At 40.4% G+C, this 27,173-nt stretch overlaps 1 protein-coding gene across 2 annotated transcripts in view; it reads right to left on the reverse strand.

Annotated features, from left to right (window-relative positions):
• CRBN (cereblon) overlaps nt 1-27,173 on the reverse strand; it is a 945,847-nt gene that overhangs the window by 648,101 nt on the left and 270,573 nt on the right. For both annotated transcript variants that reach the window (XM_044082066.1, XM_044082065.1), the window contains exon 3: nt 4,848-5,050. In XM_044082066.1, the coding sequence (XP_043938001.1) occupies nt 4,848-5,050 (203 nt within the window). The remainder of the gene's footprint in view (nt 1-4,847; nt 5,051-27,173) is intronic.

A 27,173-nucleotide genomic window follows, 5' to 3' on the forward strand; every position in this document is an offset into this window, starting at 1 on the left:
CAATGATGGCTGCAGTACGAGGTTCCAGTGGCAAATCTAGCAATTTTGTTGTAATAAGCATCCAGCTAGTGAAGGTCTGTCTGTTTAAGGTTGGTAAGTACCGATGCATAGAGTAGGGTGGGGATTAGCTGGGAAATGGCTATGAAGATTCTAGCCCCCTTGGTTAGGAATTGGCGGCTTCGATATAATGCACCAAGTTTCTTGTGAACTTTTTTTATTGCGAGAGATATGTGGGTGTCAAATCTAAGTTTGTTGTCTATTTCCACACTGAGTAATGCTGCGTGTTCTGATGGAGAGATGATGCTATTGTCTTTGGCAAGAATGTTGAAGTGGGGAGTGTTTTGGGTGGCTTTGGAAGGTTAGAACAGGAGAAGTTTTGTCTTACTTCGGTTGAGTAGGAGCTAAGCATTGGATAGCCAGCTTTTTACAGAACAGAATGATTTCCATGTGATTTGTTGTAGTTCTGGCAGTGTGGGGGCAGAACAGATGAGAGTAGAGTCATCTGCGTACTGTATAAGAGATGCTTGTGTGGTGGCAGTATGTAGGTTGTTAGTGAAAAGTGAGACTAGCAGAGGGCCAAGGATAGACCCTTGGGAAACTCCGAGAGTAAATGAGAGGCGAGGTGATAGTTTATCCTCCCAGATTACTGATTGCTGGCATCCGTGTAGATAGCTGTGGAACCAGTTGCAGGCGGATTGTGAGAAGGAGAGGTTGGGGGGAGTAGTAGCTCATGAGATACCATGTCAAAGGCCTTTAAGAGATCTAGAAATACGGCAGTAGAGAGGAGACCATTGTTTTTGTGATGAAGTATAGTGCTGGTGAAGGAGAGCAGAGCGGAGGTGGTGCTGTGATATGGCCTGAAACCATGTTGGGTTTTGGACAGGAGATTATTAGCTAGGAGGTAGTTGGAAACCTGGGTGTTGATACATTTTTTAAGTATCCTGGAGAGAGGGGAGAGGACAGCAATGGGGAGGTAATTGGAGAGGTCGGTGGAGGGGATGCCTTTGTGGAGGGGAATGATGTGGGATATTTTCCATATAGAGGGAACATAACCTTCTGTTATGGAATGGTTGATTAGAATTGAAATTGGGTAGGCTAATGTATCAGCTGCCATTTTCAAGTATTCAGAGGGGAGGCTGTCAGCTGCAAGTTTGGTGGGTTTAAGTTTTGACAATAGTCTTTTTATGTTGGAGGTAGGACTGAGGTGAAGAAGAAAAGAGGAGTGGGGGGTTTAGGGTTAGGAGTTGGGCGGGCTGATGTAGGGAAGTGTTGTTTGTTTAGAGATGTTATAGTTTCAGTGGCGTTTGTTGAAGGATTCGGCAATACTGCTGGAGGAGCGGGGAATGGACGGCTGGGGGGTATTAACCTTCCCTGGGTGGAGGACAGTGTTAATAGTGGACAAGAATTGCTTAGGATTGTGGTTGGTAGAGTTTAGGGTGGATTTATAGTAGAGGGATTTGTCTAATTTTATTTGCTTTTTGGCTTTATTGCGAAGTTCAAGGAAGGATTGCCTATCTGAGTTATTTTTTGTTAGTCTCCAGTGCTCCCAGACTTTCTCTCTGGATTTCATTAGGGTTCTGGTGGTCTTTTTCAACCATAGGGCATGACTGGATCTGACTTTGGCATTTCTTACAGGAGCATGGGTGTTTAGGATGGAGAGGAAGGTACTGTTGAAGTGGAAAACCTCATCTAGGTTGAGGTATTTTAGTGGTGACCAGTTAATCTTTTGCAGAGAAGAGATGAAGGAGTTGGGGTTGAAGTTGGACTTGTTCCGTATTTGCCTGTGGATAATGAGCTTGAAACTGTTTGTGTGGTGCCAAATTAGGAAAGTGGGGGAGTGGCCACGAAGACAGTCAGGTAAGCAGCCTGCTAGGTAAGAGTGAGGGGCTTTGTTGACTAGGATCCAGTCAAGTAAGGTATGATTGTTAGGGTTTTTGTTGCTTCGGGTAGGGGATTGGAGGAGTTGAGTGAATCCACGGAGATTTAGGTGAACGGTTGGGAGATTGTTATTACAGGATAGCCAGCTGACGTTAAAGTCGTTGAGAATGATGGTTTCCTGGGGTACAGATAGACTTGCCCAGCTAAAGAGATTTTCTAGGGGTGTAATATTTTGCCCTGGTGGGAAATAGCATTCTATGATACTGATTGTTTTGTTTGGTTTAGTTTGAGATTGGCATAAAGGATTTCTTCATTGTTGTAGTGAGGGGCAGATGTGTTCAGGAGTTGGATATTGAGGTGGTGTTTAAACATCAATGCTACACCACCTCCTTTTTTGGACAATCTGTCTATGCGAAGGATGTTGTATTCAGGTGGAAGTATTTCTTCACTTTTGATGTGAGGTTTGAGCCAGGTTTCAGTTAGGAAGAGAATATCTGGGGAATACATTGCTTATGCTAGCATGTAGATCTTGGATTTTATTGCATATGCTTCTGATGTTTAGGGACATTATAAGTAGGTCTGTTGTTTTTTTACTGGCTATGAGTTGAATTATTGGGGGGGGGGGGGTTGCTTGAACTGGGGTTTGTGGTTGGGTTGGATTTGAAAGGACCAGGGTTTGGATGGATGTCTCCAGCGAGGGCTAGTTTATAGAGGGTGTTTAGGATATGTTTTATGTACATAGCAAATTGCTTCTGGTATCTTAGGGATATTTTATTTTTGAGTGTGTTAGGTGTTTGGTAATGGAGTGTGTGTATTGGGAGCATGTTTATGATGGCAGGGGTTGTGTAGTTATAGGGTGTAGGGTGGGGAGGGAAGTGAGTGTAGCAAACGGAGCGGGCTAGAACCCCCCAGGTTAAAGACTGCAGGGTAAGTGTCTAAACAGTCAAATTGTTAGGAGTTATTAGAATCTAGTACGGAAGTGCAGGTTTGGAATGGCTGGAAGAGTGGAGGGAGGGGGAAAAGGTTAGTGAGAGATAAGGGAGGGCTCAGAGTCGGCCCGATTGAGTGTGTTCACCTTTACAGAAAATTAGGATGAATGGTTTAATACACACTTTTTCTTTAGGTAAAAGTCTGTTCCTCCCAGTTTAGGTATCCCTGTTGTGGCATTCCCTTTTTATAGTCCACTGGTCTGGTGGGCAGGGGCCAAAGGCAGGCAGTAAGGGAAAGAATTGTTTGGGAGAAAATTGGTTTGGAGAGGTTAAATGAAAAATATAGGGTAGGAGGGGTTAGACAGACTAACACTACTACAGTACCGAGTGATTTTAAAACACAGCATTAATGATTTCACTCCTGCATTTTGTCAGTTAGTAGCCTAGGCAAAATTGGGTAAGTTCACAATGCAGTATCAGAAGGCAATTTCCAGGCAAAATATAAGCATTAAACAACTCGCAGGTACCGTATAGCTTTGAACATGTGTGCACAAAGCAGTGCAAGATGTATCCTGCATAATAGTTCAGTTCTAGGAAGTTTACTAGGGATACTGTATTGAAAACAGCATATAAACATTAGCTTTAGTGAACTGATACTATCGGTTAGGTTCCGTTGCTACTGCAACTATTCCAATGTAAGACAGAGTGCACAAATGCATCTCTAGTATACACACAATTAATAACAGATTGAGACGAAATCTTCACTTGCGGACAACAGCGTTATGTGCTATGCATCTCAAATAACACTTTGCTAGAAATATTCACTTTACTTATATTCATAGAAGCATTTGTGAAAGTTATACACTTACCATTTTGATAGATTTGTAATTAGAAGGTTCATCCTCTTTAACCAGCAGGACTGATGCCTCATTATCAAAGAAAAATGGAGGGGGGAACACAGAGGAGGCCAGAATGACACTCGGTATATAAAACTTGAACAAACTGTTTGGAACTCTTCCTTCGTGTATCATGGATGTTTGTCTTTCCAGATACTCTTTTGGAGATCTTTAGCAGTGAAGATGATGAATCAGCACGTCACAAAAAATGACACTCTAGACTAGATACACCAAACATGGGGGAGGAAAGACATGTTGCATACGGTGGACTATTTTGAAGATCTATCATTGTGCAAGTATGCAACTTTCACATCTCATATGAACAGAACAAGTCCATCCTCTGTAACCAGCAGGACAAGTTCCTTGGCTAATCTTACTGAGTGGACATTCCCTTAGGAAAAGGCCAAAGATAATGGTGCACCCCAAGCAAAGACCTTGACCTAGACATTATATCCAGATGGTAACATTACACAGTTGCTACGAGCAAAAGAAGACTTGCAGAAGAGGGCAGCACATGTGGCTGCTGTTCTTACAGAAGAGACCCCATAGTGACTGAAAAGGGCCTGCCATACTTCTCATGACAAAATTCTGTGCAGTATGACAACTACCTGGAAAGGGAAAACACACAAATGTTTTTACCCAATGTACTTTTAGCAAAGAAAATGAAGAGCTGTTCATCCTTACATATACACTGCTTCTGCCTAGCAGAATTAAAGCTAACTGCAGGCATCTGTCTAATCAGTGAAGGAGATACTCCCACTGCTGAAACAACTGAGGGACAGAACAGATTTACAGCTTCACACAGGACTGACCCTGTAGCCACCCTTGGTAAAAAAAAAAAAAAAAAAAAAAAAAAAATGAATCAGTCAAGTTTTTACATAGTTGGAAAAACGTAAACTCAAGTTACACCAAAAAAAAATCTGGGTTGATGACGCTGCCTTTTATAGGCACTGATGCCTTGTGATTAACTCAGTAAACACTCAAGTTTTACTTTTGTACTTCAGAGAGTTATACTCTTCCTTAGAAGTGTAAAAATAGTAGTGCACCTGGAAAGATCGACCAGTTTCACTACTACTATATAATTAATTTCACAAATGCTTCTATGAGAGCACTACTGGCATCATTATAAATGAAAGTTTCTTACCTGTATGCAAGGATTGCAAATGTTCTATCTTTCTGAATAAGGTTCCGTACCATGCTAACTTCCTGAGGACGGAAAAGCTGTAGTGGTAATGTCTGACCAGGGATCAACATCATTGCTACATGTGGAAGAACAGGGATAACCTGACAGCTTTCTTCATCATGCACAGTCCTCCCATGGAATTCTTCTAAATCTGACCCCAGATACTGGAAACAAAAATGAATACTATTTAAAGACAGCATTAACACTAAATGCAAACTGATGTGCATCATGACAGAAACAGTGTCGCTTGAGTGTGCCATAAAAAAATATACAAATGTATATGTATGCATATATATATATATATATATATATATATATATGCAGCTGTGTAATGTAGTTAGAATGTAGGTGTCAAATTAAGGTTAACACTTATTAATGCTGCTGACAAAGTATGCTGGATTCATTTGTTTGACTGTTTTACTGCCATGTGAAATTAGGAGACTGCAAGATAAAAAAGTCACACATTTTACCAAGGCAAAAAGAATGAGCCTGTTATTTATAACCTGGAAAAAAGCTAGTATTAGCTACAACAACAATAGTAAAAACATAGTAGGATTGCCCAGAATGCTACCTCAATGGCTAACAGTAGTAGCAGACTTTGGATTATACAAGTAATTGCACTGCCGTTTGGAAGTCAACATCATTTTATAATGAAGCCAAGCACAAACTAGGCATTCTCTGTTCGCACCTTTTAGTCTATATGTAATACAGCCTGAAATGACTTGGCCAGTACATTAATGTTAGATGAAGAAAACAAGGGTTTCTATTCACTGTATATAAAAGCAGGTACAGATTTCTAGCAACATGCCTGAACATTTTAAGAAGAACAGATGGAGATTCTTGTGAATATCACACAGAAGGCCATCAATATTAAAATTAAATTTACCTTCATCCTTTCTCACATACCCACTTGATATGGGAGACGTATAAAGGGAATTTGATTAGGAGTATGAATAAGGTCTAGTAGGACACCTACACCTTCTGTCTTAAAGACAATATCAGAAAAAAAAAATTGGCCAAATGCAAAAATTAAAATGGCAGAACAGCTGCTGAATAACTGTGCCCTGACATGACCTCCGTGGAACCAAAATGTGGGGCTTTCCATTAAATACCTAGAAAAAGTAAAGGTAGTTGTTACTTGGCAATATACAAGGGGGATATTAAGAAAATTAAATCATCTGGCTTTCAGAATCAGTTAGGATACAATTCCTAATTTGTACAGCTACACTTAAATGCAATACACTCGTCAAATATATCGTGTATATACAATATGCACTACAAGTAAATCTCAAAATCTGACCTTCTGTTAAGATGTTTAAAAAATAAAAAAGATGTAAATCAGTTTGAATGCTCTTACAATTGCAGGATGCAAGCAAAAGGCCTTATCTATATTCTTTTGCAGTGCGATATTCATAAGGAAGTCCAAGTACTTTTTAAGAAAAATCTGCGACTCTTTTATGACGTAAATGCACTACATGCCATAACGTTCCATTGTGCTGATGTCAGTGTCTGCCAATTTAGACTAACTCAATGTAAACTGTGTTAATTTATGCAAAACAAATGAACAAATATAGGAAGTTATGGAAATGTTTATAGTTACAACTGTGGGAATACAATAAATGTTCATAGGTAGGTACTAGGCTATCTGCCCAAAGGCATTTATAAGCCTAGCCGGAATGTGTTGGCTTTCACCGCCCCCTTAGATTAGTTCCCTGTGCCTCTATCCAGCAGAGCCACTAAAGTGATCACCATGGTAAACTTTCTGTTTCCCATCCACTTGTCAAGGTTTCTCTTGAAGAGATGGAGGGGATAGGGTTCTCTTGTCCATCAATTCTGGGTTGGACATGGCCTTGTATGTCAGGCAGAGATCACCTCCGAGTAGGCGGTATGCAACAGAGTACAGCTGGAGTTTCTTCAGTCGAGCTGCACAGGGCATCTGTTTGAGGCCAGTGATCCTCTTGATGAGGTACTTCTGTGGTCTTTCCAGCTGTTGCATGTGTCTTGCAAGGTACATCCCAAATGGAGCATTGTACTCTATGATGGGTCTGATGAGTGATGCATAGAGGGGGACAATGACCTCTTTTGATCTGGATGCAAACCCTTTTGTGATTAGGTGGGCCACATAGAAGGATTTTCTAACCACTTTGGCAATGCGATTATCAAACGAGAGGTTACTATCTACTTGGGTCCCCAGATCCCTTATTACGTCTTCCGTATTTAGGGGGTTACCACCTATGTGGTAGTTTGTGGGTACTTTGTTTTTTCCAAAGGGGACGACTATGCACTTTTTGGCATTTAGCTTGAGGCCATGGTTTTGACACCAGGTATCTGTCTCAGTGAGACCTCTTTGGAGGATAACTGTGTCAGCCGGACAGTCAATTATAGCCCCTAGTTTGCAGTCATCTGCGAACTTGGTCAGCCATAGTCCTCCTCTGCTTGCCTGTACATCTGAGAAGTATATGCCAGAACAGGAGGGGTCCTAGGACTGAGCCCTGGGGAACACCACTTTTAACCGGTTTAGAGTCAGACCTAGCTCCCGCAACTCTTACCATGTGGGTTCTGTCGGTGAGCCAGTTGGCAACCTATCTCATGACGTAGGGGTTTATGTTCAGGCTGGAGAGCTTATCTATAATACCTGAATGGAGAATGGTGTTGAAGGCTTTTGCGAGGTCTAGGTAGGCTGTGTGGACCATCTTTCCCTAGTCTATAGCCTTGGTAACTGTCTCAAAGAAGTCCACCATGTATGTTTGCATACAACTCTCTTTATAGACTTAGAAATAACGAACACCAAAACCGAGTAAAAAATATATGAAGAGGATCACCAAAGGAACACAGCAGCACTAAATCCAGAAAATGTATTGAAAAAAGTTAAGCGCTTTCATCAAAATCACAAGACTTCATCAGAACAAGAACATACAAAAAATGCCATATTTAAATACCCTAACCCTTACAGCCATTGGTTGACAAAGCAAACATAATTTCCTGTAAAATAATTAAGCAGTTAAAAAACAGTGTCACATAATCACAGTAACTGCCCACTACAACACACGAATTGCCACCTACCAACCACATAGACATTAATGTATTATGTATTGAAGTATGATTTAAAACACAGATCTTGAATAAAGTCATATAAAAAAAGCTGATTTCCGTTTTAATACAGAACTAATGGATAACTTGTCATTGAGCCCAGATAGTTGACATGCATTTAATTTGATCTGCCACTTGAGCTCTAAATATTCAAGGAAGTGATTGTCGGGCCCCCCTCGTGGACCCAGGTCTACTTCAAGTACAAAAAATTTAAAATAATGTGTCGGGTGTACCTTTATATGCTTAAATAAAGCATTGGTTTCTTTATTTTTTAGTACATCATAGTTGTGTTGATATATTCTTTGTATGAGGGCTCTGATTGTCTTCCCCACATAGTACCCCTCACATACCATACAGGTTGCAATATATACCACTCCCTTGGTGTAACAGTAATACTTCCTATTAGCAGTAAATTTACCATAGTTTCTGACTCTCATGGAATCAGTGTCCAATATATAGGGGCATTGTCCACACCTCCCACATTTAAAAGTTCCACCTAGGCCTGCCTTTAACTTTTGCCTCTCCACCAGGCCTTTCAAGGAGGTGCCCTTTTTGTAAACCACAAGAGGTTTTTCCCCTAACCTTTTGTTGATCTTCTCATCCAAACAAAAAAATGGTCCAAAAATCATAAATGATGCTTCTAATGTTGAAAAAATCCCTAGTGAAGGGCAGGACACATGCCCTAGTAAAACTGTCAGTTTTGACCAAACCAGAGGTTCTATTCAAACCTTCAGGATTCTCCAAGAGTGTAGAATAAACACCCCCAGCTCTTTTTGATTTGACTTCTTCACCTATGTCACTGACAAAGTTAAAAGGGTAACCTCTTTTCTGCAAAATTCCCATTAAGACATCACATTCTTTAACAAAATCGTCCTGGTCAGACACCATTCTGGCTAATCTCGCATATTGACCCTTGACAAGAGATTTTTTCTGATGCAGAGGGTGGCAACTCTCAAAATGCAACAAAGAGTTAGAATATGTAGGTTTTCTATAAAGGTGCAAAGTAAACCTACCCTTAAAGTGATCTTTCTTAATAGTAACATCCAGATAATTCAAGGTGTCAAGGTCCTTGATTATGGTAAATTTCAAAAAGTTGGCAGTGTTGTTGATGTAAACGAAGAACCTATTCAGGTCATCTTTGCTCCCATGCCAAAATAAGACCATATCATCCAGGTACCGTCCATATAGTACCCACATGTCCTTGAATTCGGAGTTCACTACGTAAAGGTCTTCCCACTGTGCTAATACAATGTTAGCAAATGACGGGGCACAATATGCTCCCATTGCCACCCCTTCACCTGCTTGAATAAATGCCCCTCAAAAGTGATAAAATTGCTGTCCAGAACCATTTCCATACAGGACCTGATAGTAAGGATAGTGTCATGGTTCAATGTACTGTTTAAGCATAAATAGTCATATCTAGTCCAACATCATGGGGTATTACTGAGAAGAGGTCACAAATGTCAATGGTGACCAAGATCAAGTCCTTGTGGTACATACTGTTCTTAACTTTAGACAAAGTCCCAGGAGTCCTTGATCACCAGGTCTCTGTTATCGAGGGTGTGCTTAACAGTGTTGTCAATATATTTAGCCAAACTGAATGTTGTAGAAGCTTTTGCATCGACAATCGGTTGTAAGGGGGGTCAGAGATGCATGTATTTTAGGGATTCCAGAAATGGTAGAAATCCTAGGATGCTTAGTTTCCAAAAATCTAGAAGTTTCTACAGTAATTTGCTCATTAAGTAAAAGTTGTTCACTGTCTAAATCTATACGCCGGTAGGATATATTCAACTCATTTTTGGAAATCCCTGTGTATGTGTCACTGTACAATAAGTCAGTCATTTTACTATTGTAATCACACACTTCCATGATAACAATTCCTCCCCCCTTATCCAGATTCATAATCCTGATTTCATCATTCTCCAAAATATCACGGAGCAATGTAATTTCTTTCCTAGTTAAATTATTGACCCCATTATTATCAAGAAGGTTTTTGTTATTATTTCTGGCAACCACTTTTCTGAATTCATTTTCACAAAGGGTCTCATACATTTGTACTGTTGGGTGCATAGGGAGAATGAAAGTACTTGGTCTGTTTAATCGGCCTAGATTCCCCTACAACATGCACTGTCCAGCCCCCTCCTGTGAAAAAAAGAGAGTTCCAAATTCAACTTCCTAGTGAATAATTTAAACTCCAAAATAGTATTGACAATGTCACTACCAGTTGTTGGCACAAAGTTGAGCCCTTTTGAGAACAGTTCTGCCTAATCAGTACTCACAGTTGTCCTACTATAATTGTAAATGCTGAAATCATGCCCAAGATACTTCACAATGGTATATTCATACATCCCATCCCTTTCATTGGTATCATTCATCACCTCCAATACTGTTGTTGTTGTCTCCCCCTCCTCCATTGATTCTGATAATTCACTTGTCCATACCCTCCGTTCCCTTGTCCCCCCCCCCTCTGATTCATCAATCGCTGGGATCTCCTCAGAAGCGGTGGCTCTAAAGGGGCATTGTCATCCACTGAATCACCACATCATCATCTTCATTAATTACGTTTACCTCTTCACATCTTTCAGCCCACCTAGCTTGTTGGCCCAGGGGTGGGTCAGGGTATGCCCTCCCCTCATCATAATCATAATAAGTTTTATCCCTGAACAGTTTTCTTTCTTTACTTTTTTGCAATTGCACCACGTCATTATCAACACTTTTAAATAAATTATTAAATTCAACCAATCTGTGTTCAAATAATAAATCACGCTTAATTTCAGTATCAAGTTTGTTAATATTCTTTTATATTCTATAATTCAGGGAAGATGACAAGTTAACATAAACGGCAGTAAAATGAAAATGCTATAAATGAAACAGAAAAAAACGGTAAAGGGATCTAAAAGTAACTTATTAAAAAATTATATATTTGCAGAATTTTCAGAAGTAGAGACACAGGAATTTTTGTAAATGCATTAGTCTTACTCGGGTAAACACAAAATGGGTAGACCTTTCCAAAACAAGAACCAAAAAGTAGCAAGAGACGGAGAATTACACAATAACGAAGAACAAAAAACAAGTGTAAAGGCAGGCACAGCAGTCCAAATAACACGTTTATTCTTTAAGTGCTTTTCATCAGCTAAATCCGCTGACTTCCTCAGAAACAGTTTCTGAGAAAGTCAGCGGATTTAGCTGACGAAATGCGCTTAAAGAATAAACGTGTTATTTGGACTGCTGTGCCTGCCCTTACACTTGTTTTTTGTTCTTTGTTTATCAGTTATTTGCCTTGTTGTTTTGTAATTACACAATAACCCAATAGAATTGTCTTTATCATAGAAAAATAGTAAAGTTTAATCAAAACTTCAGTGGCAATGCTTTGTAAAGGTGCTAACATAAGTCTAGGCTTATACTTTTAAATACACCTTTTAAATCAGTGATGCTCCAATAAGAATAAGAAATTACCTTAAGCATTATATGAGCAGTCAGTTCAAACTTCCTTCTCGCAGGACTTGTACTGGTGAAAACAAAAGTGTTTCAACAGAACCTTAGTAGATGAGCAAACTAAAACACTTATCACAGCACTGACCACTCCAGCCTCACTGCATCTCTCTTCCACAAGATGTTCCTAATAAACACTCCAACTAGCTGCTACTGCCATATTGTAGTTTTCCTAGCCATGTAAAGCCACATGCATAGAGCTGACTTTTATTATCTGGCTGCAGTTATCTCACTTTAAAAGGACAAGCCTATGTTTTTTGCTTATATAGATTCTGCCAAAAATGCAAAGCATATTTCCTCTACTTCTGGCTATTCCATATAACTTTTAAGTACATCTCAGGCTTATAACAATTCCCTACTTATGTCCAACAGTACTATCCATCTGTGAGGCATTTTTTTCCAGTGGAACCATTGCAATACTTAATAAAAGTTCCATCTGCCACTTGACCCCCCAGCTTCACTCCTGCTGATGGTCTGTGAACTCTATACAGACCAAATGCATTGTGACTGCAAACATGGGAACACAAGTCAATACTTTAAATAGAATGGCTGGAATGCTAGGTCCCACTGGCAGAGCTTGACACTGCCTTCTTTCTGCTGTTGATGCCACCAAAGGTAGAAGAATGACGTTCAGCCAAAGTGAATTTTCTGCCTAATAGAGAACATTTTAGGGACCCAAAAGACTGCTTTACAGCAAAGCATTCCCTCTCAACAATGTAGAATTCACTCTCAGCCTTAGGTTCATAGGTAGGGACTATGCTATTGGCACTAGGGCCTATATAAGCCTAGCCAAAAAGGTACCCTGGCTTTTGCCACCTAAGAAAATTATTTTCCTGTGCCCCTGTCGAGCAGAGCCACAGAGGTGATCCACGGGGTGAATTTCCAATTTCCCATCCAATCAAGATTTTTCTTGAAAAGTACTAATGAGGAGCTTTGTTTGATATTGATAGGTAGCTTGTTCCAGAGTATGGGAAGTCTCTGGGACAGGAATCTATATCTCCAGCATGTTCTGTTTATTGTGCTGACAAGGTTTAGGTCCCTGGAGCGTGTAGCTCGGAGGGATTGGGATTTCTTTAAGTGGAGCATGTCCAACAGCTTTGGGTTTGACACAGCTTTGCATGTTAGGCAGAGATCGTCTCTGAGTAGGCGATATGCGACGGAGTAAAGCTGGAGTTTTTTCAGACGGTCTGCATAGGGCATCTGTTTGAGGCTGGTAATCCTCTTTGTGAAGTATTTCTGTGGCCTTTCCAGTTGTTGCAAATGTCTTGTGAGGTACATACCAAAAGGAGCGCTGTACTCTGCAACTGGTCTAATGAGTGGCAAGTAGAGGGGAACAATGACCTCTTTTTTCCTGGATGAGAAACCTTTTGTGATGAGGTGTGCCACATAGAAAGATTTCCTGACTACTGTGGTGATGTGATTATCAAAGGAGAGACTACTGTCCACCTGTGTCCCAAGGTCTCTTATCACACTTTCAGTGTTAAGTAGACTACCACCTATGTGGTAGCTCATGGGTACAGAGTTTTTACCACAGGGGATGACAATGCACTTTTTGGCATTGAACTTGAAGCCATGGCTTTGACACCAGGAAGCTGTCTCAGTGAGGCCCTTTTGTAGGATGTCCACATTGTTAGGAGTTTCGATTATGGCTCCTAGTTTGCAGGCATCTGTGAACTTCGTTAGCCAAAGACTTTCTGTGTTAGCCTGTACTTCAGAAAAGTAGATAAACAGGAGAGGACCCAGGTCTGAACCCTGTGGTACTCCACTTATCACTGGTCTGAAGTCGGATTTGGAGTCTGCTACTTTCAAAGTGTGGGTTTCGTCAGTAAGCCAGTTGGCAACCTTGTGACATAGGGATTTATACCTAGTTTAGCGAGTTTATCTATAAATTCCAGAATGGGGGATGGTGTCAAAAGCCTTGGCCAGATCTAGATAGACTGTGTGAACCACCTTACCCTCGTCTACGGCTCTGGTGACTATTTCAAAGAAGTCTATCAGGTTTACGGGACATGATCTGCCTTTTACAAACCCGAACTGGGTGTGGTCCAGAATTTGGAGATTACCGATGTCTTTGTTTATACGTTTCATGATGATACATTCCATGGCCTTGCAGACCAGACTCGTTAGGCTAATGGGGCGGTAGTTCCCGGAGTCTATGGTGGCTCCCCCTTTGTGGAGTGGGATAACCATCGCTCACCATTCAGTGGGCACAAAGCCTGAGGTGAGGCTATGATTGAACATGGTGTTTAGGTGGGGTGCCAGTTAATTCTGTAGTTTGTGCAGAACTCAGCCTGGGATGTTGTCAGGTCCCATGGATGCTGTGCTCTTGGCTTTGGAGAGTGTGTTTTTTACCTGTGCAGCCATGATTACAGGAACTTTACATTCTTCCGGTACAGAGATGGGCCCTTTAGGAGGTGAGAGGGGGGTAAAGTTAACACTGAATCTATCTGCCAGGATGTTGGCAATATCAGTTGGTTCTGTACATTTAGTGCCACAGTGCTGTAACTCAGAGCAGATCTGAGTGGTGCCATTGAGATTCTTGACATAGCTATAGAATGCTTTGTGGTTGTGAATCAGTGGTGATTTTGATTTCCTAACTAGCTTTGGAGGATTTTGAGGGATCTCAGCTTCTTACGGAGGCTGACCAGGGAGTTCCTCCAGTCATGGGATTTTACTCTTTTTTTTGCAACAGTTTCTTTCTTCTGTTGTAGAGTTTGTTTATGGCAGGGGACCACCAGATTGGCTTCCTTTTTTTGGAGGACAGCATCTTGGTTCTGTTATGGATAGCACGATCCATGCACTTGCGTAAGTGCTTATAAAGTGCACTTGTGTAGGATTCAGCAGTCGTACCTCTATTGTTCATCTGCATGGGTGTCAGGAAGTTTGGCACTTCTGTCTTAAGAAGTGTGAAGTTGGCTTTGGAGAAATTTTTTATGGTGGTTTCCCTAATTGGGGGTGGGGGTGAGATGTGGATGTCTACGGTGATTAGCTTGTGATCGGATCTGACCAACGAGGAATTGATCTCAGGTGTGGAACACCGGTCACCCATGTTGGTAACGACCGAGTCTGGCATATTGCTGCCCCTGGTGGCAGTGTGGAAAATTTGATTCAAGGCGCTGGAATTTATGAATTCCAGAAAACGTTGAGCAAAAGAGTTGGTACATGAGTAGTTTTCCCAGTTAATGGTGGAGTAGTTGAAATCACCCATTATTAGGGTGTTGGGTTGTACCCTAATATTTTCCAGTGTATCAAGAAATGAGGAGTGGGAATCCTGGAGTATGGTGGGGGATATGTAGCAAGTTACAATCTGGATTGCGGTCTTGCCTTTCTCCCCGGGCCTCTGCTGAAAAAGGGCCTTTTCAGCTCAGTCAGACACCCCCGGTTAACAAATGTAAAATAAAAAAATAAATAAATAGTTGTACTTGGATAATCTCGGATGCATTATGCTGAGCAACTAGCCTGGAGATGTGGATATTTTTAATGAATATGGACACTCCTCCGCCTTTAGTGTTTCATTCCAGGTTAGGTGGCCAACTTTCTGCTGAGATATTTGTCTTACCTGGTAATTGATAGAAAATGTTTTTGTCTCTCGCAAGAAATTTTTGGACTTCTTGTTTCTGAGATTCAGAGTGTTTGACATTCCCCAATACTTAGAAAGTGGACATCATCTGTATTTCTTGTTTGCAGTCTATGGACTACGACACTGCACTCACCTCATCATCTGATATTTCTTTCCAGAGCTTCACTATATTTATAAGCTTTATCTGTTTGATTACTTCATAGGATCACTGCCACTTAGCCAGGGGCTTGTTCTTAGTTGTAGGGACTAGAACCAAAATATGGTCTCCCACTTGAAATTCTCTATTCCAGGCATTTCTGTTGCAGACTCATTCTAAGTAGCTTGTGCCTTCCCCATGTGATCTTGCGCAATGGACATCATCAGTTTTAATCCCTCTTGTAAATTAATGCTTTACAACAGTCTTAAAACGGGGTTTCCACTTCCTTCCAGGTCTTTTTTTTAACTATACTAAACAATCCTTTAAGACAGCTACCAAATAATAGTTCAAAGGGACTAAATCTGTCAAGAGGCTTGGTGTGCCTCTCAGATGGTGAACTTTAAACAATGAAGCTGCTTGTTGAAATTTTACTCTCATCTTTTTCAATAACTATTCTTAACATACATTTTAGGGTCCTACTAAATCATCACAATACCCTTCTTACCTCATTTCTACAAGAGGTTCAGGTGTTATGATGACAACTATCTCCCTATCGATTGTTTCATAGCCACTCCACTATCTTATTCAGAAGTCATGCCTGACTGGCATAGGTCTTTTCTCAAACAATCCCATCCATCTTTTTGGCTGGACATCCTCGCTTCCCTTGCCTTCTTTGTATTTCTCCAAAATCTTCTTCACCAAATCCCTTTCTGCTTTCCTGTCATACAACTAACTAACGAATGCGTGATAAGAGACCTTGGGACCCAGGTGGACAGTAGTCTCTCCTTTGATAGTCACATCGCCACAGAAGTCAGGAAGTCCTTCTATGTGGCACACCTCCATCATAAAAGGGTTCTCATCCAGGAAAAAAAAAGGTCATTGTTCCCCTCTACTCTTCACTCATTAGACCCATTATAGAGTACACCACCCCTTTTGGAATGTACCTCACAAGACATCTGCAGCAGCTGGAAAGGCCACAGAAGTGCCTCACACAGAGGATTACTGGCCTCAAACAAATGCCCTACACGGACCGCCTCAAAAAACTCCAGCTTTACTCCGTAGCATATCGCCTACTCCGAGGTGATCTCTGCCCAACATATAAAGCTATGTCAAACCCAGAGCTGTTGGACATGCTACACCTAAAGAAATCCCAATCCCTCCAAGCTACATGCTCTAAGGACCTAAACCTTGTCACCACAATAAACAGGACACGCTGGAGGGATAGATTCCTGTCCCAGACACTTCCTTTACTCTGGAACAAGCTACCCATCTAGGTCAAGTAAAGTTCTTCATTAGCACTCTTCAAGAAAAATCTTGATGAGCGGATAGGAAATAGGAAATACACCCCGTGGATCACTTCTGTGTCTCTGCTCAACAGTGGCACAGGAAAATAACTTTCTTGGGTGGCGTAAGCCATGGAACTTTGCTGGCTAGGCTTACGTAGGCCCTTGGGCCGATAGCCTAGTGCCTACCTATTATCTCCTTGATCTCCTCTGTAACTAGAACTACACCGGTTTCTGCTCTGATCTTATTTTTTTGTCTGTCCACAATGTGCAGCCTTGCATCCATCTCAGGTAGTTCATACCCATCACCTCAAGCATGCTCAGCTGCTGTGCCTTTACTTCCCAGGTTTCTATGCCATACAGAAACACACCACTGTTTTTACACACCTCCCTCTTCAGTTTCTTTTAACATTCTTATGTCCTACACTAATCCTGACAGATTGTGTAAGCTGGCTGCAGTACCTCCAATTTTAGCTCCGACTTCCTCATTCAGATGATTCTTCAATTGTACCTCCCAGATGACAGAAGCTGTTAACCTATTCTACTATTTTTCCTTCTATCTCAATTTTCAGCTTCTTTTGTTTCCCTTCATTTGCTATCATGACCGCTGCCTTGTCTCTGCTCAGTATCATCTCATGTACATTCAGTTTTGTAATCTAGCCCTTATCATTGGTAGAAGTCAGTTCCAGAGTCTGCTTGTACTGCCACAAGCTTTACTTAAAGCAGAATTGTTGATCTGCCCCTCCAACCTGCTTGCTAATGTATTCCATCCCCAGTGTGAACAAGAGTGAGTTCAGAGCTGAAAGCAGATGCACACCCACACCCCAATTGGAACTTCCCTGTGAATCTGAATACTGTTTGTACTTCCACCAATGTATATTTGGGATTTTGAACAGCCATAGTACTGCCCAAATAAGCATGCTTGAGACCTTGTTAAAAGCGTTCTCTAAGTCTAGGAATACCGAAATGGACTCTTTCCTCATTTCTGCCATCATCTCCACTATCTGTCTCACTGCAAACACAGTATCAGTTGTACTGCAATCTGATGTGAATTAGAACAGTTCAACTCTCATCTTACATTTCTATTACTCTGTGTATTCATTTATCAATCACTTTCTCCAGCACTTCCATTTAGAGTAGCATAAGTCTGATACCTCTGTACTGCCTTCAATTGTGAATGTCACCTTTCTTTTTGTACACAGGCACTAAATGCTTATTCTCCAGCGACTTGGGATACACCTATCTTTCCATATCATCATGAATACCCTCACGAGTCATCTCTCCCTAACACATTGAAAAGCTTGATCATATCTGCAATGACTATCAGAGCCTGCTGTTTTCCCTGAATTTATTTTTCTTTGTGCAGTTCTTACTTCTTGGGTGAGTTGTTCTTCCTATTTAATAGTTTTTTTCTTTATTGAAAAGCGTCTTGACATAATCCATCTGCCTACGATCACCTTGACTGGTGAGCAAATTACTGGTGACATCTCTTGTGAATAGTGTCCAACAACGATCTTCTTTATCTTTACCTTTATGTAGCTGCCTTTTAACTTGAAAGAGTCTCAGTGTGCTATTTGCTGAATCATTCTCCACAGGCTGGTAGGGTTTATCTGATGCCTTGTGCTTTTGCACTGTGGCTGCTCACTTAACCTCTTTGCTAGCCAACCGGTACACTTCTTTGACCTGGACCATCTTTTGCATCTCCTAGTTCCTCTAGCACTCCTCCTTTCAGTACCTTTCTGGACTTTTGCATTCTTTCTCCAGTTTTCCTTATGTGCCTTACTCCATACCTAGCATGACTGCATAACTCTTCTATCAGCCTCTTACATGCTGTTTTGAAACATTACCATTCTTCAGCTCCAACTACTTTATCTTCTTCCTGAGATATTAGACCACTGTCTACTTCCTTGAACTCCTCTGCATTTGCAACAGTCAACTTCCAGGTCTCTAGTCTAATCTCTGTTGACCTTAGACCATTAGCTAATCACTGGCTGCAGCTGACTGTGGCCAAAAGTGGTCAACTTTGCAATCTCTGATTTCACCCCATATCCTTTCTTACTAACAGGAAGTCTACTTGAACTCCATGCTGACCACTCTTGTATGGGATGTTGTGACTCTCTCTCTTGGCAAACCCTGAATTATCGGCCACTATTAACCCATTTATCAAACAGATGTCTAGAATGGCCTCTCATTCATTATTCCTGTTGCCCCACCCACATGGGGTGAGGCAGTCCTCGTATCCCTTCCTGTCTATCTAGATACAAGCAGTAATGCACACCATTATCAACACCAACTTATTTTTGCCTTGCTTTATCTAGAAGGTCCTGCAAGTACTGTCTGAAAACCTATATCACCTCATTAAAAAAGCCCTACTGCAAGGCATAGGCTGAGATAATGTAGACTGCCCAATTTTTAAAATGGAGTCTGACTACCACGAATCTGTCAATTCTGATGACATCCTACACTGTTTTCAGAAAACCTTGCAGCACATTTCACATACCATTTCTACTCCATCTTCCCCTGGAACACAAGCCAAGAACCACTGCTGCACTGCCCTTGATCGTTGTCTATTGTATATAAGATACCCTGCCTCCTCCTTACTTTCAAAGGTGCATACTGCCAAGGAACCTAAATTCATTGGAGCAAACCGTAGTTCATTTTTAGCAGGCTAACTGTGTTTAGATCTTTTTTATTTTTTTTTTTTACTAAACACAGATTTCCCAGTCAACCTATGCTGGGCAACTGGACACCATCTGGCCACTAGCTTAGTGACCCAAAGCTTCTGGGCTTTACGAAGGACACACACACTGGCCCAAAGGGTACAGAGACCCCTTCCACTGTTAACAGAGGTTCCTGGTGTAGTTCATTGTAGGCTAGGTACTCAACCCACATAGCAACATTAGTTAACATGACCAAATCACCAATAGCCATCACCCCTTACTTGGTGCATAATCGGATTCATGTTTTTCTATCTAGTGGACACTGCATATCAAAATTGATGTTTAAAGCAGCACAGATGGTCTGCATGACTCATCCATCAACATTACACCACTTACAGTCTCTTTTGCTGCCCATGACTCCATTCATTTTTTGGGTACACTCTACTGGCACTCCTCTCAAGTTCAACTGGGGAGGAGGGCTAGGACTGAACCTTGTACCTTCCATTCTTGAGGAAGACACCTGGCAAGTATTTAGGAGGAACCCCACACATACACAGGGAGAACACAGAAGTTCCACATAGACAGCCAGGAGGCCAGGATCAAAGTCTGGACCTTGTGTCTGTGAGACGAAGACCTTAATCTTTTAGAATCCCATTAAACCAAACCATCCATTTGGGGTGGTGATAAACTGAGGTTCTCATCTGTCTTACCTGAAAGCTTTGACAAAGGTGCTGTGTGATTTTAGACATAAAAGGTGTGCCTTGGTACACCAGGATCTCCTTCGGTATCCCCAGCTGGGACAATAACAGTACAATTTTTTTTTTCAATTGCTTTGGAATTGGCCTTTCTGAGGGGATAGACCCAGGAAGCCTAGTTGTGCAGTCCACTATTAGTAATACATACTACTGGCAACTGCTGGAACTGATTAAAAGCCACAATATGCACTGTAATTCTTTCCAGTGACATTTCTTTTACAGACATGGGAATTAATGGATTACAAAATACCAGGTTTGGGGCTGTATTCTGACATTCGGGACAACTTGCACAGTAACTATCTATCTCCTTCAGGATAAATGGCCAACAGAATCTGGCTAGGACCTTCACTTTAGTTCCGTCGGTGTCCAGATCCTTCCCAAAACACATGGCTGGGGGACATTTACATGCCCACTTTTTTACAATGTTTAGGTAACTCCCCTTTCCCCCTCCCTCTCCCTCTCTCTGTATTTTGCTACCCTATCCACCAGGTTGTTTTGTATGTCAAAGTTTAGGTAAGCTGCTGGCAGCCCAGTAAGGGAATCCTTCCTTACAACACAACACTGGCTATATTCTTGCCAATATGGTTCAGTGTCTTGTGCTTCCATTGGGCTCTATTAAAATTGAAGCAAATTACTAGGTGCCCAGATAGACTAGGATCCCTTTCATTTTCTGTGTTTGAGAGGTAGAAAGCTATGCCTCTTCTCTTATTAAAGCAGGCGAGTAAATTTCGCCTTATCCCATCCCTCTCAAAGGAAAGGTTGCTCACTCCAGTGCTCTAAAGGTTTCTCTTTATCATCACCTTGACTTGAATCCTCTCTTACTTTTGGAGGTTTCTTACTTGCCTTGACCATTTCTTGTAATTCTGTACCAATTTTGTGTTCCTGGAATACTGTCTCCTCCCTCAGTGATTGCCTTCCTCTGTCCTTACTAGGGATGGCAGTACTCTGCCTTCCTAAATAAACTTATCTACATTTCTGTCCTTCCTGGGCTGTCAGTTATATATAAAATAGAACATTTGTGATGTATTTGTACAAACAATCCATTAGAGTTATATATTTACATAATCAATGTTTAGGATATGTATTATGGATCAATTGTTTTAATATAAATGTATTAAAGGGTATAGAAATTCACATATTCAGAAGTAATATGAAAGGTTACTATTAATTATTCACTTGTTCAAATTTACATTTGTAGGTTGTGTGTGTAATTTATTACAATTTCAGGCTGCTGTCACATATATTTTTTATATTTTATATATATATACATTTTGTAGGAGAGGTTATTTAACTTTAATATTAGATAGATTAGGTTTTGATTGTTTAATTGAGTAATTAATTGGATGATTGGGTATGTTTGTTTTGTATTTAAACATGGATGCAAGAGTGTTTCAACAGACTCTGAGGATACCAGTTTACTGGTGAAAGCGCTTAGTCTGTAACCTTGCTGGAAATAAAGGATTTCGCTTCGTCTTTGGTGTAGCCTCTTCCCTGTATTGCTGTGGTGGATTTTCGTGTGTTTTGGTTTATCGTTGTGGATCCTTGGTTTGGTGTCCAGTGACTTTTTGTATATCTTGTATTCCACTCAGCATTGTGTTTGAGGGCGTTGCAGCAGATATGGAGGACATCCTGAAAGAATTGACTAATGTACTGGGCAAATTGGCTAAAGTCTATATGGAAGTAAAATCACAGGCTAACACGAACGGTGTTAGTCCAACGGACTCTGAAGTGCGGTTATTTACGTTGCACTCCAATGAAAGTATTACTCCGGGGCAAAGGGAAATTCATTCGAGCTCCGTTGGTGCTGATACGAACGATAGACCAGGAAGGGCGAATTTGGAAGGACCGGAGTGCTCCACCTACCCGAACGGGGTCGATCGGACTCATGGTTTAGGTTCCTGGTTCGAGGCACCGAGCTTTGCAAGCAATTGGGAAGCTCCGGAAGTAAGAGGAATCAACGGTCGAGTGCAGCAGCAGTATCCGCTCTCACTCCGAGAGCAGATATATAAGTATGAAAAACTTTGCCGTAAATATAGAGCAATGCAACTAGACAATTTATTTTTGAATAAATCTAAAGAATTGCAACAAGTACCTAGGGGTCTTCGTATATGGAAACTGCCTATGGGAATCGACGTTGGATCGGAATGTTTTAAAGAACTTGTAGCTCTTTATGATAACACAGGTATGCTTATGCTTGATATTATTATACGGAACAACAACAGTAAATTGTCTGCATTGCGTGATGAAATTAGCCTTTTACATACCAGTATAACGGCTGATTTGCTGTTTTTTGATTACAAGAGTAATTTCGAGCAAGTAATTAAAAAAGTTGAAACTTTTGTTTTGAACAGTAAAGCTACTAAGCATAAAAAGCTTGTTAGAGACACACACGAATATCAAACTGGGACTGCATATCCACCTGGTACAAAAACTGTTAGTGTTGGAACTCGTAATTCCAGGGTTAATACTGAGGGGAGGGTAGAATCAACGGCGGTTTCTGCCATTGAGGATGATGATGGCGTTTTTTTAGAAAACGAAAATCTCCCCCGCAGGTCGAAGAGACTTCTCAGCAAGGGACATCAACAGAGGGGCAATGTCGCTATTTACCATCGAGGAGGGGAAATCGACATTATTAACGGACAACCCTCAACTCAATGACTTTGTAGTTGATTTTAACTTGTATTTTTCCTTGGATTCTTCTTTGTATGGTAGTGACATGTTGGATAGTGAGAGGAACGAATGTGGTGTGGATGTTGAACAAGAGTTAACTGTTCAAATTGAAAATGATGATAGTTGTCAGCAGTCTGTTACTGTTTTTAATGTAGACCAGATGGAACATAATGAACATCAAGTGAATATTTTAGCACCAGATTCTCAAAATCCAAGTCCAAACACTATTAACATAGTTTGGAATGATACTGAAAATAGTGTAGGACTTATAGACAAACAAATGGATATTAGAAATGAAGTCAAGGAGCCACAAATGAAGTGTGAGGTACTAAAAAGTGGAGGTTTTGTAATATATAACTACACAGAAATGGTGATTGACAAAGTACATTTCGAAATTTTTAGTAAAGGGATTAGTTTTGTCCCTACTTATAAAATAGACATAACGCAATTGCTTATTAACCTGAAATATTACACTAGGAAATTAAATTTACATTTATACTTTTCAAGTATGGGGGTGACCTCAGTTAGGGCAAATAATGCAGAAGGTGTTACTTGCATGAAGAGAAAAAGTACTTTCATGCCCCCTTTAAACAGTGACATAAACATTTTTGAGCAAATGGTGGAGCGTGATTTCCATAGATTATGTGCACAGCAAAACCATTTAAAAGATAATTTGACTGCTGAGGAGAGGAAGGTTATCCATGACATCACGGATACCAATGAATATAGGTGTATGTGCCCTGACAAGGGGGGAGGGATGATCATCATGGGTAAGATGGACTACAATGGAATCATGATGAGGATGTTAAATGATGGAGAGACATACAGTAGGGTATCAAGAAATGAGGTAAACAGGACATACAGTAAAATAGATTTATTTTTGCTGGACGCATTATATCAAGTTGTTATAAATGAGGATGATTTTGATTTTTTGAACGTTAAATTTCCTAGGATGCCTGTTTTATTTGGAATCCCTAAGACACACAAGGGACTTGAACAACTTGAATTCAGACCCATTGTATCAGCTAAGGGCTCCAAGACAGAATCCATGGCAGTTTTTATAGATCAGGTATGTAAGGATGTGGTGTTGGAAACACCACATATTATTAAAGATTCGTGGCACTGCCTGGAGAGGATCAAAACAGTAAAAGAAATTGATGTTGAGACGTATGGTTTTTTAACCATTGACGTAGTCAACCTCTTTTCTACTATCCCTCATGAGGAAGGGATTGAATTATTCGAAGAAAGTTTGAGGAACAGTAAAAGTTTTGACCTAGGGAGGCTCAACATGGTTTTGGATTCTATGAGATTCATTCTGACCAGTAACTACTTATTGTTTGAAGGGGAGACCTATCAGCAGATCAATGGTGTGGCAATGGGGGCACGTTGTGCCCCCGTGTTTGCCAACCTAGTGTTACTGGCATGGGAAAGGAGGTATATTTTATCATCTGCATTTAATGAACACATTGTGCTATATAGCAGGTTCTTGGATGACATCCTAATTTTTTGGAAAGGCACTGAGGATGAAATAACCAAGTTTATGGCACACATAAACCAGGTCACCGAGTTTTTCAGATTTACACACACTTGGAATGTGACATCAATCAACTTCCTTGATATTAGTATTTTTAAGCAGGAAGGAAAACTAGTGAGTAACATTTACAGAAAACCCAGTTTCTCTAACTCTATGCTACATTTTTCTAGTTGCCACCCGTATCACCAAAGAAAGGGTGTAATTAAAGGGCAAATGGTGAGACTTTCTAGATTGGTGAGTAATGACAACATGTTTAAGAAGGAGATGTACGTCTTAATCGGATTATTTCTTGAAAGGGGATACCCCTTGAAATTATTGTTGAAAACGAAGAAGGAAATATACAGGAAAAGAAGGACAATATACACACCCATACTAAATGGTGGGGTTACATTGGCAACAAGACAAGGTGAAAAGAGGGGTCTCGCCGAAAGGGAAAGAGATAGTCTAACATTTGTGTTAAAATTTAATGACATGGCCAAAGAATTTTGTGAAAGTGTAAGGATTAATTGGAACCATTGTATCAATGAACAAACTAGGCAAGTCCTGGGTGGCAACCCGAAAATTGTCTTCAGTAGGGGGAGGAACATTAAAAATATTTTGGAAAGGGAGAACAAGGGCTATACTAAATCTAGGATGAGTAAATGTGGGAACTGTATTGCGTGTAGATTTATTGCGGAAGGTGGTTATGTGTGTGTGGTGGGTTTCCCAAGAACCTTGGCATGTCCTGGCTTATGTAACTGTAACACTAGGTGGTGTGTTTACTTAGCATCGTGTGTGTCATGCGATGCTTACTATATCGGCATGACCACACGTAAACTACGTGAAAGAATTTGTGAGCACGTCAGAAGTATCAAGAACAAAGATGAGCATAATGCCCTATATCTGCATAGCAGGTCATGTGTCAACTTTAAGAAATTTTTGTTTTTTATCATCGATAGGGTTATGCCCCTATCACCTGGTGATATGAACAATAGAGTGGCGGTTTTGGAATCTGAGTGGCAACTAAGATTAAATGCCACCAGATTCCCTGGTCTGAATGACCATATTTCTTTAAAACCCCATCTTGAATGGAAAGCTAGTGTAATATAAAGACAATTAGTAGGCACAAACAACTAGTTATTGCTAACAAGATAGGTCTTTCTGTTTCAAGTGAAACAAAATATTTACAAATGTTTTTATTTGTTTATTTCAAAAAAGCAAACATCAAGTTATATATAAAATAGAACATTTGTGATGTATTTGTACAAACAATCCATTAGAGTTATATATTTACATAATCAATGTTTAGGATATGTATTATGGATCAATTGTTTTAATATAAATGTATTAAAGGGTATAGAAATTCACATATTCGGAAGTAATATGAAAGGTTACTATTAATTATTCACTTGTTCAAATTTACATTTGTAGGTTGTGTGTGTAATTTATTACAATTTCAGGCTGCTGTCACATATATTTTTTATATTTTATATATATATACATTTTGTAGGAGAGGTTATTTAACTTTAATATTAGATAGATTAGGTTTTGATTGTTTAATTGAGTAATTAATTGGATGATTGGGTATGTTTGTTTTGTATTTAAACATGGATGCAAGAGTGTTTCAACAGACTCTGAGGATACCAGTTTACTGGTGAAAGCGCTTAGTCTGTAACCTTGCTGGAAATAAAGGATTTCGCTTCGTCTTTGGTGTAGCCTCTTCCCTGTATTGCTGTGGTGGATTTTCGTGTGTTTTGGTTTCTCTTTATCATCACCTTGACTTGAATCCTCTCTTACTTTTGGAGGTTTCTTACTTGCCTTGACCATTTTTTGTAATTCTGTACCAATTTTGTGTTCCTGGAATACTGTCTCCTCCCTCAGTGATTGCCTTCCTCTGTCCTTACTAGGGATGGCAGTACTCTGCCTTCCTAAATAAACTTATCTACATTTCTGTCCTTCCTGGGCTGTCTGCTGCAATCCCATCTCTCATATAACCCCCGTTATTTAGGCAGTGCAGTGGTGCAACGGTTAACGTCACCCCAGAGCAAAAGGTTCTCCTGTTCAATTCTCAGCTAGGGTGCCTTCTATGTGGAATCAGCTTGTCCTTCCTGCATTCGCATGGGTTTCCTCAGGGTACTCCGGTTTCCTCCCAAATTCCAAAGACATGCATCTGGAGTGTTTCTCCCCCAGCCTACACTGAAAATAGCCTCTGTCCTAGTCAAACTTTCCTGCCCAACAAATGTTAAATAAATACATATTACAAATTTCTAGGCTAGTGTAAGCATCTGTATCCTATGAACTGAAGTACTTTGAATCTGTTCCCAAAACAGGGGCTCTGCTGAGTCCCTCACAGTTATTCCCCTCCTGCCTTAGTTACCACAGATCCTTAAAAAATGTGAAATTTTCCCCTATTACAGCCATCATGGGAAAAACAGAGCACCATGCTTACTGGATGCATGAATTCCCCAAAATGGGTTTGTAGCTACACACTGGTACTGTTGTCTTCAACTGATCTCACTTTTTTAATGATGGTGCCAGTGTTTATAATTTCGCCATTGATTCTGTACTCATAACTTAAATCATTTTTATCAGCCTCATGATGCTACATTCAGTGACATTAAATGTGATGTTACTACTTTTGCACAAGTATTATCTGTGGACCATCATGGAAAACTTTGTCATCTTTAAAATTACATAATCATGACAGCCAGACTATTTGCTAAGTCTAAGAATAGCCCAAAAAAGTGGACCCAGTAAAAGCTGTTTGGCAATAGAAAAGTACCTCCCTTCATCACAGTTAATGTGTACTGTGGTTAACCAATGTTTCACACAATGAATTATGAACAGAGTGTTATTCACTGTTATTAGTTTGTCAACAACTCCCTTATTTGGGACAGTCTTGAATCCTTTAGCAAACCCAAGTCAGATAGTATGCACTGTCAGCCCTTCATTAATTGTTGATATTACCTCTTTAAAGAATGTTAGAAAATTCAAAAGGCAAGATCTCTCACTAACAGAACCACCCCATATCAAAGACAAACGTCCACGGTGTAAATGATTTTACATAGACTACTGTTCAGGCTGACAAGCCTAGAATTGCTGGGCCTG

This window comes from Protopterus annectens, chromosome 8.part1 (assembly GCF_019279795.1).
Source record: "Protopterus annectens isolate FY-2018-M chromosome 8.part1, PAN1.0, whole genome shotgun sequence".
NCBI classification, from domain to species: Eukaryota; Metazoa; Chordata; order Ceratodontiformes; family Protopteridae; genus Protopterus; species Protopterus annectens.